General features: G+C 43.0%; 1 protein-coding gene across 4 annotated transcripts in view; it reads right to left on the bottom strand.

The window, feature by feature from the left end:
• Positions 1 to 4,360: 4,360 nt before the first annotated feature.
• LOC124280132 (glutamate carboxypeptidase 2-like) overlaps positions 4,361 to 17,837 on the bottom strand; it is a 174,256-nt gene continuing 160,779 nt past the window's right edge. For all 4 annotated transcript variants that reach the window (XM_046716022.1, XM_046716025.1, XM_046716026.1 and 1 more), the window contains exons 4-8: positions 12,874 to 13,014; positions 12,432 to 12,567; positions 7,012 to 7,134; positions 6,405 to 6,585; positions 4,361 to 4,478 (exon numbers count right to left, since the gene is read on the bottom strand). In XM_046716022.1, the coding sequence (XP_046571978.1) occupies positions 4,384 to 4,478; positions 6,405 to 6,585; positions 7,012 to 7,134; positions 12,432 to 12,567; positions 12,874 to 13,014 (676 nt within the window). In that variant the 3' untranslated portion in view covers positions 4,361 to 4,383. The remainder of the gene's footprint in view (positions 4,479 to 6,404; positions 6,586 to 7,011; positions 7,135 to 12,431; positions 12,568 to 12,873; positions 13,015 to 17,837) is intronic.

Below are 17,837 nucleotides of genomic sequence, written 5' to 3'. Positions count from 1 at the left end.
TGATGCGACAGCAGGTACTCTGCTAGGTGTTGGGTAGTCGACAGCAGGTACTCTGCTAGTGTGGGGGTAGTCAACAGCAGGTACTCTGCTAGTGTGGGGTAGTCGACAGCAGGTACTCTGCTAGTGTGGGGTGGTCGACAGAAGTACTCTGCTAGTGTGGGGTGATGCGACAGCGGGTACTCTGCTAGTGTGGGGGTAGTCGACGCCAGCAGGTACTCTGCTAGTGTGGGGTAGTCGACAACAGAGTGCCCTTCACACTGGGACATGAAGTTGACTAAAGTGTAGCATTAAACAACAATACAATATAGAAACTCATATGCTTAGAGTGTGATTCTGTTAAGTTATTTCCAGGATGTCCACGCTCTCCCTCTCACCTTCTTCATACTTGCCCTTGAAAGTCCCGATGATGTTGGTGACTTCCCTCATGTCAGGATATTGTTGGCGATCAAGTTCACCTTACTGGAAACAACAATGTGGAGAGCCGCTCATGTTGTTACCTGTACTACACCTGGACCATCTGTCCTGTTGAGATACCACTGAAACTGTCTTCAACCATATAAACAACAAACATGTCGCATGTAAACAGTGTTAGTGTTGTACATAGGGGTGAAACAGTAATGCTCTTACTGATGCAGTACGGTATATATTGCAGTACAAGGCCCTCAGTTGGGTCCGTTTCGAATTACGGTATATGATATGAGATATGATCACTTAACTTGCATTAATGTTTAGTAGATTTTGACAAAATGATTTGATTTCTAGACATTTTAGAAAAAATTTAAAGTGGTTTCAAAAAGGTTAATAAAATTGCGATGCGAAAATAAAAATACCAAATTTTAGGATTGCATTATGGTATACCGAGACAAAAGGCAAAATACCGCGGTTCTACTGATACCATGGAAAACCGGTTCACCACTAGTTGTTACAGGTGTGACATTACATGTCTGTTGATACAGTATCAGCTTTCTGAAGGTATAGTCTAACTATCTACTGGTGTGACCTGTTATGTTCAACATGAGAGAACTGCTTGTGTCTGGTAGAAGCAGTGTCAACTATCAACATGAGAGACCTGTTTTGTCTGGTATAAAGCAGTGTCAACTATCAACATGAGAGAACTGGTATGTCTGAGTATAGCGAAGCGTCAACTTTCAACTTTATGAGAGACCTGTTATGTCTGAGGTATAAGCAGTGTCAACTTTCAACATAGAGAGACCTGTTATGTCTGGTATAAGCACAGTGTCAACTTTCAACATGAGAGACCTGTGCTATGTCTGGGTATAAGCAGTGTCAACTTTCAACATGAGAACTGGTATGTCTGGTATAAGTAGTGTCAACTATCAGCTATGAGAGAACTGTTATGTCTGGTATAAGCAGTGTCAACTATCAACATGAGAGAACTGGTATGTCTGGTATAAGCAGTGTCAGCTTTCCAACATGGGAGACTATTATGTCTGGTATAAAGTAGTGTCAACTATCATCAACATGGAGTGAACTGTTGTGTCTAGTGTAAAGCGGTGTCAACTTTCAACATGAGAGAACTGTTGTGTCTGGTATAAGCAGTGTCAACTATCAACATGAGAGAACTGTTATTTCTGGTATAAGCAGCGTCAACTATCAACATGAGAGAACTGTTACGTCTGGTATAAAGCAGTGTCAACTATCAACATGAGAGAACTGTTATGTCTGGTATAAAGCAGTGTCAACTACCAACATGAGAGAACTGTTATGTCTTGTTTAAGCAGTGTCAACTATCAACATGAGAGACCTGTTTTGTCTGGTATAAGCAGTGTCAACTATCAACATGAGAGAACTGTTGTGTCTGGTATAAGCAGTGTCAACTATCAACATGAGAGAACTGTTGTGTCTGGTATAAGCAGTGTCAACTATCAACATGAGAAGAACTGTTGTGTCTGGTATAAGCAGTGTCAACTTTCAACATGAGAGAACTGTTGTGTCTGGTATAAGCAGTGTCAACTATCAACATGAGAGAACTGTTATGTCTGGTATAAGCGAAGCGTCAACTATCAACATGAGAGGAACTTTATATTGCGTCTGGTATAAAGCAGTGTCAACTACCGGCATGGGAGAGGGGGCACATCTGGTATAAGCCCTCACTGCTTCATCAACATAGAAAAGACTGTTATATCTTGTTTTAAGTAGTATCAACTATCAACATGAGACCACAATATTTTGTCTGGTATAAGCAATTGTCAATATCAACGTAGGGGAGAACTGTTGTGTCTGGTATAAGCAAGTGTCAACTATCAACATGGGAAGAACTGTTGTGTCTGTGGTATAAGAGGTCAACTATCAACATGAGTGAACTGTTATGTCTGGTATAAGCAGTGTCAACTATCAACATGAGAGAACTGTTATGTCTGGTATAAGCAGTGTCAACTTTCAACATGAGAGAACTGTTTGTGTCTGGTATAAGCAGTTTCAACTATCAACATGAGAGACCTGTTTTGTCTGGTAGAAGCAGTGTCAACTTTCAACATGAGATAACTGTTATGTCTGGTATAAGCAGTGTCAACTATCAACATGGGAGTGAACTGTGTATGTCTGGTATAAGCAGTGTCAACTATCAACATGAGAGAACTGTTATGTCTTGTTTAAGCTGCGTGTCAACTTTCAACATGAGAGAACTGTTGTGTCTGGTAGAAGCAGTGTCAGCTTTCAACATGAGAGAACTGTTAAGCGGTGTCTGTTATGTCTGGTATAAGCAGTGTCAACTTTCAACATGAGAGAACTGTTATGTCTGGTATAAGCCAGTGTCAACTTTCAACATGAGAGAACTGTTGTGTCTGGTATAAGCAGTGTCAACTTTCAACATGAGAGAACTGTTATGTCTGGTATAAGCAGTGTCAATTTTCAACAGGAGTGAACTGTTGTGTCTGGTATAAGCAGTGTAAAACTATCAACATGAGAGAACTGTTGTGTCTTGTATAAGCAGTGTCAACTATCAACATGAGAGAACTGTTGTGTCTGGTATAAGCAGTGTCAACTATCAACATGAGTGAACTGTTATGTCTGGTATAAGCAGTGTCAACTATCAACATGAGGAGACCTGTTACGTCTGGTATAAGCAGTGTTAACTTTCAACATGAGTGACCTGTTATGTCTGGTGTAAACAGTGTCAAATTTGTACCGGTGTGTTGTTACATGTATGGTTAATACAATGTGAGCTTTCTACTTGTTTAACTGTGTCTGGTATGTACAGAGCCAACTATCTCGCATAAGCAGAGTCTATTTTCTATTGATGTGAGACGTCATAACTATCTACTTATATCACCTGTCATATCAGTGTCAACTATCTACAGGTGTCATCAGTTATGAATAGTGTTAACTATTTACAGGTGTAATTAGTGCCAACTATGTACAGGTGTGACCTCTCATGTCTGGTACAAGCAGTCAACTATTTACATGTGCAACACGTAGTGTTTGGTATAAACAGAATCAACTATCTACAGAAGCAACCTGTCGTGTTTGGTATAAACAGAGTCAACTATCTACAGGTGCAACCTGTCGTGTTTGGTATAAACAGAGTCAACTATCTACAGGTGCAACCTGTCGTGTTTGGTATAAACAGAGTCAACTATCTACAGGTGCAACATGTGTGTTTGGTATAAACAGAGTCAACTATCTACAGGTGCAACATGTCGTGTTTGAGGTATAAACAGAGTATCTACAGGTGCAACCTGTCGCAGTTTTAGTATAAACAGAGTCAACTATCTACAGGTGTAACCTGTCATGTTTGATATAAAGATAGTCAACTATCTACAGGTGATGCTGTGACCCACCTGTCATGTCTGGAGCCGATGTAGCCCTGGGCCGGTCTTGTAGGTGACATTCATGTCCCCACCACTCACTCGGTACTGCCACTCCACCAAGATCCTGGAAACAAACACCAGGTACAGATTACATCATGTTCCCCTCTGGGGAATCTCACTGTATCAAGAATGACAATAAACCTTCAAGCATCAAGCACAAATCTTACTTTAGTTGACACCTCACTCACTCCGCCACTCACCCTGCTGTACCACCTTGCAGTTTAATTATTTTGGTACATGTGTTACCTGAAACTGTTTTGTAGCAATATATCTATAGGTATAACCTGAAGCTGTTTGTACCATTATTTTGGTACAGGTGAGACTTGAAGTGATTTGTACCAATAAATTTGAACAGGTGTTACCTGAAGCTGTTTGTACCTCTTTATTGGTATAGGCATGACCTGAAGCTGTTTCTGTTTGTACCATTATATTGGTGCCAGTATCGTCTGCACCATGTGATTAACATGCTGTGCAGGTAAGTTTCAGGTACAAAAAGGAGATACAACATAGTGTTAGACAGCAGCGTGTTAACACAACATACAGGGTTGTCAACCTACTTGAGCAAGTCCTTAGCATCTCCATAGCTGATGGGCAGCACAGGGATATCGGGGAAATTGTTGTTGCTGTTGGTGACACGGGGAACTCCATCTACAAGAGAGGCAGTCAACATTATGTACACATGTACGGTTTAGGCACAGCTTGTCCAAGTCTTGGTAATCACACATGTACTGTAGACCACCCTGGTTTGAGGGGCAGGGGAAGTTTTACAGCACTTCCAGGAACACACAGGAATAGCCAGGCTGGAGGCAATGGAGTTATTTCCAGGGTGAATGAATGACAATGAGGCCTGTGGAACAAGCCCCTGGATAATTGTACTGACACTGACAGATGCTAGCCCACACGCTCAGCTTATGGTCTACTTTACCAGCATGGATGGGTAGGTAGGTGGATGGATGGATGGATGGATGGATGGATGGATGGATGGATGGATGGATGGATGGATGGATGGATGGATGGATGGATGGGTTGGTGGGTTGGTGGGTGATGGATGGATGGATGATGTATGGATGGATGGATGGATGGATGGATGGATGGATGGATGGATGGATGTATGGATGTATGGATGGATGGATGGATGATGATGGATGGATGGATGGATGGATGGATGGATAGATGATGGATGGATGGATGATGGATGGATGGATGGATGGATGGATGGATGGATGGATGGATGGATGGATGGATGGATGGATGGATGGATGGATGATGATGGATGGATGGATGGATGGATGGATGGATGGATGATGTATGGATGGATGATGGATGGATGGATGGATGGATGGATGGATGGATGGATGGATGAATGGATGATGTATGGATGGATGGATGGATGGATGGATGGATGGATGGATGGATGGATGGATGGATGATGGATGGATGGATGGATGGATGGATGATGTATGGATGGATGGATGGATGGATGGATGGATGGATGTATGATGGATGGATGTATGATGGATGGATGATGGATGGATGGATGGATGGATGGATAGATGATGGATGGATGGATGATGGATGGATGGATGGATTGATGATGGATGGATGGATGGATGGATGGATGGATGGATGGATGATGGATGATGATGGATGGATGGATGGATGGATGGATGGATGGATGGATGATGGATTGGATGGATGGATGGATGGATGGATGGATGGATGGATGGATGGATGGATGGATGGATGGATGGATGGATGGATGGATGGATGGATGGATGGATGGATGGATGGATGGATGGATGGATGGGTGGGTTGGTGGGTGGGTGGGTGGATGGATGGATGGATGTATGGATGGATGGATGGATGATGGATGGATGGATGGATGGATGGATGGATGGATGATGGAGGGATGGATGGATGGATGGATGGATGGATGGATGGATGGATGGATATGATGGATGTATGGATGGATGGATGGATGATGGATGGATGGATGGATGGATGGATGGATGGATGGATGATGATGGGATGGATGGATGGATGGATGGATGGATGGATGGATGGATGGATGGATGGATGGATGGATGGATGGATGGATGGATGTATGGATGGATGGATGGATGGATGGATGGATGGATGTTCTTTTTCAGTGGTTTCACAGACTACAATTACATATACATGTTACAAACACTTAGTCATTCTAAAGTCTTTGAACAGAGTTCAGAAGTGATATCTGCTATCTTCATAGTTAGCTTCTCCCGATGAAGGAATCATAACATACTCTGCAATGTTGTGTCCCTCATATTACAGAAGTTGACATCCATATAATTTTCACCCTTTATTTCATTTAATTTCATCAATACACAGATGACTGACAGGAAACTAGAAGCATATGATACACAATCAATATGCTGTCACCCAAGTCACCCACGCGTTGTCTGAGAGATTATTGACACGCTGTAACAAAAGACTTCTGCTGAAAATCTAAAGACTCATCAAAGGATGACACACAAATTACAGCTTTTCTGAGACTGACAAAATGTGGTGTTGCACAAGGATTAAACATGTCCGAACCTATAGATGAGTACTGTGGTGTCGTCGGGTCACCAGTGAGGGCGTAGCGAACTTGTGCCAGCTGGATGGCCCAACTCCGGAGATAGTAGAAGCTGCCGACTTCAGCATGGGGATCTGAGAAATCCTGGGGGTCACTGTAGAGCACCACCCCACTAGCACCGTACTCCTCCGCGTGTTTCACCTGTAGAAGGAAACTTCAGGTACATGTCCCTTCTATATTTCATACATAACAGCTTGCTGTTGACTAGCTCCTGTGTAGGTGAATATAGCAATCAGAAATGTTTATTTTAATAGATGGGGGTGGATAGGGGTGTCGTTGAATGACTAGGGTGTCCATTGGTGTCAGGGGAGTGTTATACAGAGTGTCAGAGAGGTATGGCGCCAAAGAGACTCCACTACGGACCACTAGTGTAACATCAACACAATCACACTGTGGAATACAGAGGTTGACTTTCAGTGATGGGACTATGTAAGAGACATTGTATTTCCCACGATTCCTCCTACTTGCTAGTGTTTACCGATGGCTGACATACTAGACAGATCAAACTTGACAATGTCTCTCACAGTATTCCACTTTCTACAATCCCTACAGTGATGACATACTTACCTTGTTTGCAGGGTGAATTCTCCCGTAGCGGATGAGCAGAATACAACCAGTTATATTGACTTTCAGATCCCTTAATTTCTGAAAATCTTCACTGCGGCCATAGTGAGCATACACAAGGTCGCTCTGAAATAAAACGACATCAGATTATATCTGGAATGTTAGAATGTCTGAGCAGAGCCACACTGCAGGCAGATCCAAGATGACAGCAAGAATATCATAGTCTGTACTAGCAAACCTGGAGCTTCTTTCATGAACCAACCTTTACTAAGGTTAACCTTAACTCCCATTCTTTAAAATTGCACTACGGTTACCTTAGTGACATACAATCACCTTAGTGCTTTGTAAAGGAGGCCTTGGACCAGTTGCAACCATTTTTCTGTTTTTAAATAAGTAGTTACCACTAAAATGTTATGATAAGTTAACAGTCAGGTAAATGAAAATAAACAAAACACATTTCCACGTTCATAAGAAATTTGTGATAAAAGACATCTGGTAAAAGTGTAAGACAATTGCTTAAAGTGTAAGACAATTGGTTGCAGTTTAAGACAATTGCTTAAAGTGTAAGACAATTGGTTACAGTTTAAGACAATTGGTTACAGTTTCAAACAATCCATTTAAAGTTTAAGACAATCGGTTAGAGTTTAAGACAATCAACAATGAAGTCTGAAGTAAATTTTGCAGAAGAGAGTCTGCTCTTGCAATATCTTCAGAGAAGACTGAGACAACTTATCTTAATACAGTGGACTGAGAGCAGAATCAATGGTCATCTAGCGGTTAATATGTAGAATGTGTCCCAGCACCTCATGGCTTGTCATACAAGGGACTAGATTTTGAAGCAGGGGGGATTCAAGCAGCCTTAGAAATTTTTGTTGGTTGCAGGAGGGAACTTAATGGACTGGTTGTCAGTTCCGTCATTTTGTTCAAGGCATGTCAGCCCTACCTGAGCCACTGACCATGACTCATATCAAACACAGGATGGTCTGGTCCAGACTTACATATACCTGGAATATTACTGGGTGTGGCGTTCAAGAACAAAACACATTCATTGTGAATCCTTCTGGGATATGCTGTGAGACTGAGTCTAGCAGTCCTGCTGACACTGGTAGAATAAGAACAGTTAGAGTGTGCTATACCATGTAGCATATTGGTGAGTGAGTGAGGTGTGTTGAAATCACTTTTAATAGTATTTCAGTTATTTTTTTGTTTTTCTGCATTATGTGGAAGAGAAATCCAAAGTGGTGAAGCTCTCAAATGTTTACATTTTTGTAAAACCCATTCAAACAGATATGTTAACCCCCTGACAAGAATAATGGTGTATCTGTGATCTGAACTCACTATCATAGGATCATGATGTGTGTAAGGGAGGTAACTCATCACATTCTGATAATCTAAGCTTAGAATAATCTGATTCTCACGCATTGACGCATTATTTAGATACTCCATTTCCCTTCATTTCCATTTTGAAAATAAACACTATTTTTTTCAATTTCCCTCATCATCTGAAACAAACGCTGCTATTCATGACACCTGACACTACAGTGAAGCAATGTCTATCAATACTCTTGGCATTCTCCCTCTTCAGTTTAATGACAAACAGACCTGTGAAGATCCGGGTTAGAATTGATCTTCAGTAACCCATGTTTGTTGTAAGAGGCGACTAACGGGATCGGATGGTCAGGCTCGCTGACTTGGTTGACACATGTCATCACATCCCAACTGTGTGGATCTATGCTCATGCTGTTGATCATTGGATTGTCTGGTTCAGACTTGATTATTTACAGACCGCCGCCATATGGCTGGAATATTGCTGGGTGCTGGGTAAAGCTAAAGTCACTCACTTAAAGACAAATGTGCTCCAATTAAAATAATTTTTGCAGTCCTTTATGAAAGGACTTGCTACCAAATACTCGTATAATGATGGGACAACAGGGGGACTATCACTAAGTGTAAACTAGTGGTACATAAAATGGCAATAAGCTGACATTTGAGAGAGCCTGGTTGTGCAGTTTTCGCTCATCCTCCTCAGAGAGGATGGAACTGCTCCACTGTAAGTGCTCTGTTTACATTTAGAAGGAATTAAAAGAAACAGTTTAGCAATTTGCTGGGAATATATAGTGCAGGCAAACAAACATAAACTGTGTTTCGGTACCATTAGTGCTGTGCTCTAATGGAGGAATTCCATGCGAACACTCCATGTTTGGCCCTCCATCACAACAAGGGAGAAACTGAACACACTTCTTAACTCACAAGCTGAGACGAAGGCCTAATACATCTCAAACCAGGGGACATATCTTTATTCATACTCTTGGAAGCCCCTGGAAATCTCACAGCTGCCTGATGATGGCCCAGCAAAAGCTCATAACTATGGCAGACGAGCATCACACTTCACAGCTTCCATACGTGCAGAACACATACCCATGGAAAAATGGTAGATCACATGATGAGTTCTCTCCGTTTGAAGAATCACTTAATGCTCCCCTTGCTCAGGCCGAAAGCATTCATTACTTCCAGCACACGGGGCTCACTGAACAATTCATCATAATTACTTCACTAAACTGAATATTTGCCCATTCTTACCATCAATATCTTGTAATAATGGTGTGAAAACCCATGAATTTATTTCAATTCATCCAAAAAGAAGAAGGAAAAACTGTTTCCTATCAGCTTGGGCATATATCTTTTCAAATCTAAAGACAGAAAATTAATGGATGCTCTTATTCAAAAACATGGATAAAAATGTTTTTGACAATGAAGAGGTAAGGTGATTATATTTAGCATTCATCTTCTTTTTAAATAGTGGTCATCTCCAGTATTGTCTCTCCTTATGGACAATGCAGACACATTGAAGAGACAATCACGAGGTACTGGGGACGTGTTCTGACATGGAATCTCCACTGGGGTGACAGGCATGAGGTACTGGGGACGTGTTCTGACATGGAATCTCCACTGGGGTGACAGGCATGAGGTACTGGGGACGTGTTCTGACATGGAATCTCCACTGGGGTGACAGGTATGAGGTACTGGGGACGTGTTCTGACATGGAATCTCCACTGGGGTGACAGGCATGAGGTACTGGGGACGTGTTCTGATATGTAATCTCCACTGGGGTGACAGGTATGAGGTACTGGGGACGTGTTCTGACATGGAATCTCCACTGGGGTGACAGGCATGAGGTACTGGGGACGTGTTCTGACATGGAATCTCCACTGGGGTGACAGGCATGAGGTACTGGGGACGTGTTCTGACATGGAATCTCCACTGGGGTGACAGGTATGAGGTACTGGGGACGTGTTCTGACATGGAATCTCCACTGGGGTGACAGGCATGAGGTACTGGGGACGTGTTCTGACATGGAATCTCCACTGGGGTGACAGGCATGAGGTACTGGGGACGTGTTCTGACATGGAATCTCCACTGGGGTGACAGGTATGAGGTACTGGGGACGTGTTCTGACATGGAATCTCCACTGGGGTGACAGGCATGAGGTACTGGGGACGTGTTCTGACATGGAATCTCCACTGGGGTGACAGGCATGAGGTACTGGGGACATGTTCTGACATGGAATCTCCACTGGGGTGACAGGCATGAGGTACTGGGGACGTGTTCTGACATGGAATCTCCACTGGGGTGACAGGCATGAGGTACTGGGGACGTGTTCTGACATGGAATCTCCACTGGGGTGACAGGCATGAGGTACTGGGGACGTGTTCTGACATGGAATCTCCACTGGGGTGACAGGCATGAGGTACTGGGGACGTGTTCTGACATGGAATCTCCACTGGGGTGACAGGTATGAGGTACTGGGGACGTGTTCTGACATGGAATCTCCACTGGGGTGACAGGCATGAGGTACTGGGGACGTGTTCTGACATGGAATCTCCACTGGGGTGACAGGCATGAGGTACTGGGGACGTGTTCTGACATGGAATCTCCACTGGGGTGACAGGCATGAGGTACTGGGGACGTGTTCTGACATGGAATCTCCACTGGGGTGACAGGTATGAGGTACTGGGGACGTGTTCTGACATGGAATCTCCACTGGGGTGACAGGCATGAGGTACTGGGGATCTATTCTGACATGGAATCTCCACTGGGGTGACAGGCATGAGGTACTGGGGACGTGTTCTGACATGGAATCTCCACTGGGGTGACAGGCATGAGGTACTGGGGACGTGTTCTGACATGGAATCTCCACTGGGGTGACAGGCATGAGGTACTGGGGACGTGTTCTGACATGGAATCTCCACTGGGGTGACAGGCATGAGGTACTGGGGACGTGTTCTGACATGGAATCTCCACTGGGGTGACAGGCATGAGGTACTGGGGATCTATTCTGACCTGGAATCTCCACTGGGGTGACAGGCATGAGGTACTGGGGACGTGTTCTGACATGGAATCTCCACTGGGGTGACAGACATGAGGTACTGGGGACATGTTCTGACATGGAATCTCCACTGGGGTGACAGACATGAGGTACTGGGGACGTGTTCTGACATGGAATCTCCACTGGGGTGACAGGCATGAGGTACTGGGGACGTGTTCTGACATGGAATCTCCACTGGGGTGACAGGCATGAGGTACTGGGGACGTGTTCTGACATGGAATCTCCACTGGGGTGACAGGCATGAGGTACTGGGGACGTGTTCTGACATGGAATCTCCACTGGGGTGACAGGCATGAGGTACTGGGGACGTGTTCTGACATGGAATCTCCACTGGGGTGACAGGCATGAGGTACTGGGGACGTGTTCTGACATGGAATCTCCACTGGGGTGACAGGCATGAGGTACTGGGGACGTGTTCTGACATGGAATCTCCACTGGGGTGACAGGTATGAGGTACTGGGGACATGTTCTGACATGGAATCTCCACTGGGGTGACAGGCATGAGGTACTGGGGACGTGTTCTGACATGGAATCTCCACTGGGGTGACAGGCATGAGGTACTGGGGACGTGTTCTGACATGGAATCTCCACTCGGGTGACAGGCATGAGGTACTGGGGACGTGTTCTGACATGGAATCTCCACTGGGGTGACAGGCATGAGGTACTGGGGACGTGTTCTGACATGGAATCTCCACTGGGGTGACAGGCATGAGGTACTGGGGACGTGTTCTGACCTTTAATCCCCAGGGTGACAGGCATGAGGTACTGGGGACGTGTTCTGACATGGAATCTCCACTGGGGTGACAGGCATGAGGTACTGGGGACGTGTTCTGACATGGAATCTCCACTGGGGTGACAGACATGAGGCACTCGGGATCTATTCTGACCTTTAATCCCCAGGGTGACAGGCATGAGGTACTGGGGACCTTTTCTGGCCTGGAATCTCCACAAAGGAGACAAGCATAAGGAACTGTGGATCTATTCTGATCAGGAACCCCCACATGTGATATTGAGGATTCCAGTGACTTATACTCACTGTAATATTCCCTGACTTTGCATAGGCATTGAATGGCAAGTACTCGACTTTCTCGTTGGTCATGTTGTTATGGTAGTGGAAGTACACGGTGTTGTTGCTGTCCACCACACGCAGCTCACTGACTGTATCCTTCTCACTGGAATAACAACAGGGATTCAGCCATCTGATGGGGACAGTTGGGGACAGAAAACTGCACTCTTCAACTGAAGTTTTAACCAAACTGAATAAGTGAAGCTTTATGCATCTGGTAGCAATTTTACATCAATATCATGACAAAGACAGCAGATATGAGCTTCTCTGAATGTTCTGGAGTTGAATCAGGTCGGGACATGGCATGTCTTATTGTGTACCTTCTTGTAATCTCAATCATATTGTAATCATGTGTCCCAACCCAGTCTTATCAGGAGACATTAGTCTCTGTACCATCAGCAATACTACTTACTATTGTGGATAGGAGAGCTGGACAGAATATTTCTTCTCTCTGAGCGAGTTGAAGTAGTAGGCCTTCCAGAAAGAGTCTACATAGTCTATCATCTGGTTGGTTCCACCAAGGCCAGACAGCAGGATCTTCCTAGTGATGGTTCTGAAATGAAAGGTAGTGTATCATGCAACTGACTATTGAGTCACTTCGCGTACACCAGTATTACACCTGTGTTACACTGTCAGCACTAGTTTCATGTGTGTGTGTTTTTGTGAGAACAGTCAGACCAGGGAGTCTGTCAGCACTAAACTCGTTGTCTTTCTCGGATGTGTATAAACAGGACTGTCACGGTCCCGACGTAATCCTTCTTTGTTGTCATAATAAAAAAGTTCTGTATCTCGGACAGTCAGACCAGGTAGTTAGTCATTGACATATCCCATAAACTCTGAATAAACATGCTATGACCTGTGACAAAATGCTTCATGTATATATTTTCGCATTGAACATCGTGTCCGAGAGTGAAGATTGAGGCGGCGAGCGACAGCCGAGATGTGTCACTTGCTAGTGACTTGACTTACATTACATGATCGCACAAAAAGATGGAAATAGTAATTTGACAACTTTTATGAATGTTGTTGTTGATTTTTTCATTAGTTTGTTCAATTTATTTAATGAATTCCTCGAAACATCGTTACTTTGCTCTTTGACAATGTTATTGTGGACCCGCTGCCGAAGCAGGTGTCCGAGAATCGTTCTTTTCAATAACATTGCAAAACATAGTTTATAATTTTAATTCTGCTGATAATATATGATAAATTGAAATTTAATAAGTGTTTTCAGACATTGTGAAATGTGATAGATTTGATATATGAATCATAAGTCAGGTAGGTTCCTAGAATTATGTCTCATTTTGAAAGGAGATAACTCCATTAAAATCTGTGTACTTCGGACTACTGTATAATTCGGACTTTTTAGTCGGTCCCAAACTGGTCCGAATTAGACAAAGTACACTGTAGTTACACATGTGTTATGCAGTTACGTGTGTGCGTTCATGCGTGTGTGTACTGTCATACCAGAGGGAGTCTGACTTGACAAAGATAGTCACACAACATATGTTATGCTGTCATACTGGGAGTACAGTTTCATATCATACTGTAGAATAGGTCTTCAGAACCCATGCTTGCCACAAAAGGCGACTATGCTTGTCGTAAGAGGCAACTAATGGGATCGGGTGGTCAGGCATGTCATCGGTTCCCAATTGCGCAGATTGATGCTTATGCTGTTGATCACTGTATTGTCTGGTCCAGACTCGATTATTTACAGACCGCCGCCATATAGCTGGAATATTGCTGAGTGCAGCGTAAAACTTAACTCACCCACTCATTTCATACCATTTCATTATGTCATACAATGTCACACATTTTGTAGAGAAAAAACAAACAAAAGACTATGGATGCTCATGTATTCACTTCCATACAGCGTCAACTATAGTCAACTGAGTTGCAGGGTTAAATCTGTAGTCCCTCACATTCTGTTTCCTTCATGACACACTGCCACTCAATGTCAACATTCTCATCAGGAAAGTTCACTAAATCACTCACATGTCAGTTGTTTAAGTAATACTGTGATGCTCAGACATGTCTGTACTGTTAGATCAACACTCTGCTCCTACCTTCCTGTCACCTCCACCACATGCATGTATTGTTAAAACATCACAGACGATCGCAGAGTTACCTCTTCATGACGCCACTTCACACTTACAAAAATTAACACATACAGAAGTTAGATGATGTTTGGTAAGTTTCCAGACACAGTTAAGGTTAGTGTATAAAAAGTGTTATTACACAGTGCAAACTTTCCAAGGTTACTGTATGGAAGCATTATGATGTAATACATATGTCACTAGGAGCATAGTGTCTTAAAGTGTTATAGTGTTGTATGTAGAAAGCAGTAATCTGTTATAAATATGTCAGAATTCCCTACAATGTCACACATGTAACACCCTAATAACGTAGATTGATGCGCATGCTGTTGATCACTGGATTGTCTGATCCAGACTCGAGTATTTACAGACCGCCGCCATATAGCTGGAATGATTGCTGAGTGTGCCTTTAAACATCAATCAACCAACCAACCAACCAACCAAACAACCAAACAACCAATCAACCAAACAACCAATCAACCAATCACAATGTCATACAATGTCATACAATATAATAGTGAACACACAATACCTTAATCAGATGCAACACATGTTATAAGTTGTTCACTGGTCACAAGGGGACATGGGTTGATATACCTTTGGGCTAAGGGAACATAAACAGACATAGAGGGTACATCAACCCATGGGCCCCGAGGGACCAGTGAACAATGTATTTATCTTACAAAACACCACAATGTTAATTTAGAACTGTTACCAGCCCGGGTATTGGATCGAATAAGGAGTACCCAGAGTTCAGCAGCCCAAACACTTTAACCAGTACCAAACGTAAGTTCATAGAAACAGAAAATGTTACCTGCTTGTAAGCAGGGAACATTGATTGGCTCAGCTTATCAGAAGACGACATTTATGTGTGAGGTAAGATAATGGTGATTACATTTTCTCAGCAATGTACAGATTCTACAAGCATGTCTGTCACCTGTCAGTCATGGCTTGCTGTGGGAGTCGTACCAGTTTACGCTCAGTTTACCAGTTTACGCTTGTCAGAAGGGTACACCAAGTACATGATCTGGACACCCAGTTGTCCGCCTTATCCATGTTGTGGAAGCAGCGGTGGCTGAGTGGGTTGGATCTCTGACTTTGTGTGCTGGCAGTCAGGTGCCTTATTCTGCGAGTGTGGGTTTGATTCCCAGATGGGTCCCAACCAAAACCATAACTAGAATCTGTACTTTACTGATAAAAAGAAATCTCAAATATAACATGTGTTGCAGTGTTACACAGTGTCATACACAGAAGGCTGTAATATGTTTTATAAATGTCACATGATATCATACATGTCATATAGTGTTATACAGTATTATTCACTGCTTATATGTAAATCAATTTGTTCATACAAAGTGGGGCGGTGGGGTAGCCTAGTGGTTAAAGTGTTGGCTTGTCACGCCGAAGACCCGGGTTCGATTCCCCACATGGGCACAATGTGTGAAGCCCATTTCTGGTGTCCCCACTGTGATATTGCTGAAAAATTGCTAAAAGCAGCGTAAAACTAAACTCAGTCAGTCAGTCATACAATGTGATGTTGCTGTGTCACAAGGGACAGTGGGGTAGCCTAGTGGTTAAAGCTTTTGCTCGTCATGCTGTAGACACGGATTCGATTCCAAACACACAGGCGGATCCAGAGGCGGGATGCAGGGGTGCACACCCCCCTTTTGCTTTGAAAGTTTATTAAATGACCATTGAAACTCGGGGACAATGAAGTGTGCACCCCTCCTTTCTCAATAGTGTGCACCCCCTTTTTCTCAAAAAGATGTATCCGTCCCTGACACATGGGTACACATCTTGTAAGATTTCCAGTGTCCCTTGCCCTGATATTGCAATATTGCTAAAAGCGTAAACCCATTTCCAGTGTCACTATGTCATACAGTGTCAGACATTGCTCAGTGAATACTTGCTGAAAAGAGACTGCTGTTTCAGCCCCTACTTATATATAAACACCCCCAACTGGGCTTTCATTTCTTTACAGAAACAGGGATAATAATCTGCCTCATCACATCTTTTCTCTTTATAACTCTCACTTTAGTTCCCTCATCGTCGTCAACAGTACTTCTGCTGTACACTTCAACATCAAAGACATCATCTTCATCAACTTCAACCAAACGTTAGACTCGTACTCGATTCTGCCCACAGAGTGCCAAGCTTTTATCAAGTCTGTTTTCATCAAAGGTTTTGTTTTCACAAGACTCAAAGGAGAAGGTTTGCCTTCAGTCACCAGACAAAATACACACTGTAATACTTGCTTTTCTTAAATAGTTTCTTTTCTGTATGTTTCTTTTACAGTTTTAAAATAAACTTTTTCTGCTAACATGTCATCAGGGACTATTGCGTCTCAGAAAGAAAACAAAAAAATGTTCCAATGTTTAATACCCTAATTGACATGATAGATAGCTGAGATAATGAGACGTAGTTGAGACATATAATGAGACGTAGTTGCAGGGTTTGACTGGCACATAAAACCTGGGAATTTGGCGCAATCTAAACATGCCAAATGATTCCTCCCTAGTGTTAGTCATGACGCAGATCTTTCAGTCTGTCAAAACCAAACTCAACTTAACTGAACTGTACTGGTGGAACATTAAAATTTTAAATGGAATGTCCCTCGACAATATACCCAATATCAGTTTTCGTCCAATGCTGAAAAACCTGATGTCTAACAATAGAAAAGCTGTCCTGGCAAACAATCAGTGGCGACCAATCAGAATAAAGCTTCAATACTTGCCTAGTGGGGGGTGCTTATATTTGCAGTCATATTTGGTTATGGCACATTTTCATCATCATATTATGGACTAAAAAACCGAAGTAATCTTTTAACATTTTTCATTAACCAGCCAGCAGTTGATGAGCTGATATGACACAGATGAATCTGGTACAGGTACATGTGACCGGTCAAGGAGACATAACCTAAATTATTTTGCAGTCTAAAATGGAACCTATTTCATCTGGTAAAGGCAGTTAAGAAAAGTCACAAGAAAACAGCGTCTAATATACATAATAGCAATACCACTCATTTATGTAGTAGTTACAAATATGTCCCATATGTCAATTATTGTCACCATATCTCTACCATTGACACAGCATGAGTGAGTGAGTGAGTGAGTGAGTGAGTGAGTGAGTGAGTGAGTGAGTGAGTGAGTGAGTGAGTGAGTGAGTGAGTGAGTGAGTGAGTGAGTGAGTGAGTGAGTGAGTGAGTGAGTGAGTATGATGGTGCAGACATTTCAAATATGCTAAATCCTTCTTATGACAACCACACTTATAACAACCTTCTTAT

This window comes from Haliotis rubra, unplaced genomic scaffold, assembly GCF_003918875.1.
Source record: "Haliotis rubra isolate DU_JTF1 unplaced genomic scaffold, ASM391887v1 Scf260, whole genome shotgun sequence".
In the NCBI taxonomy this organism is placed as follows: domain Eukaryota; kingdom Metazoa; phylum Mollusca; class Gastropoda; order Lepetellida; family Haliotidae; genus Haliotis; species Haliotis rubra.
This window is presented reverse-complemented; position numbering and strand designations above follow the sequence as displayed.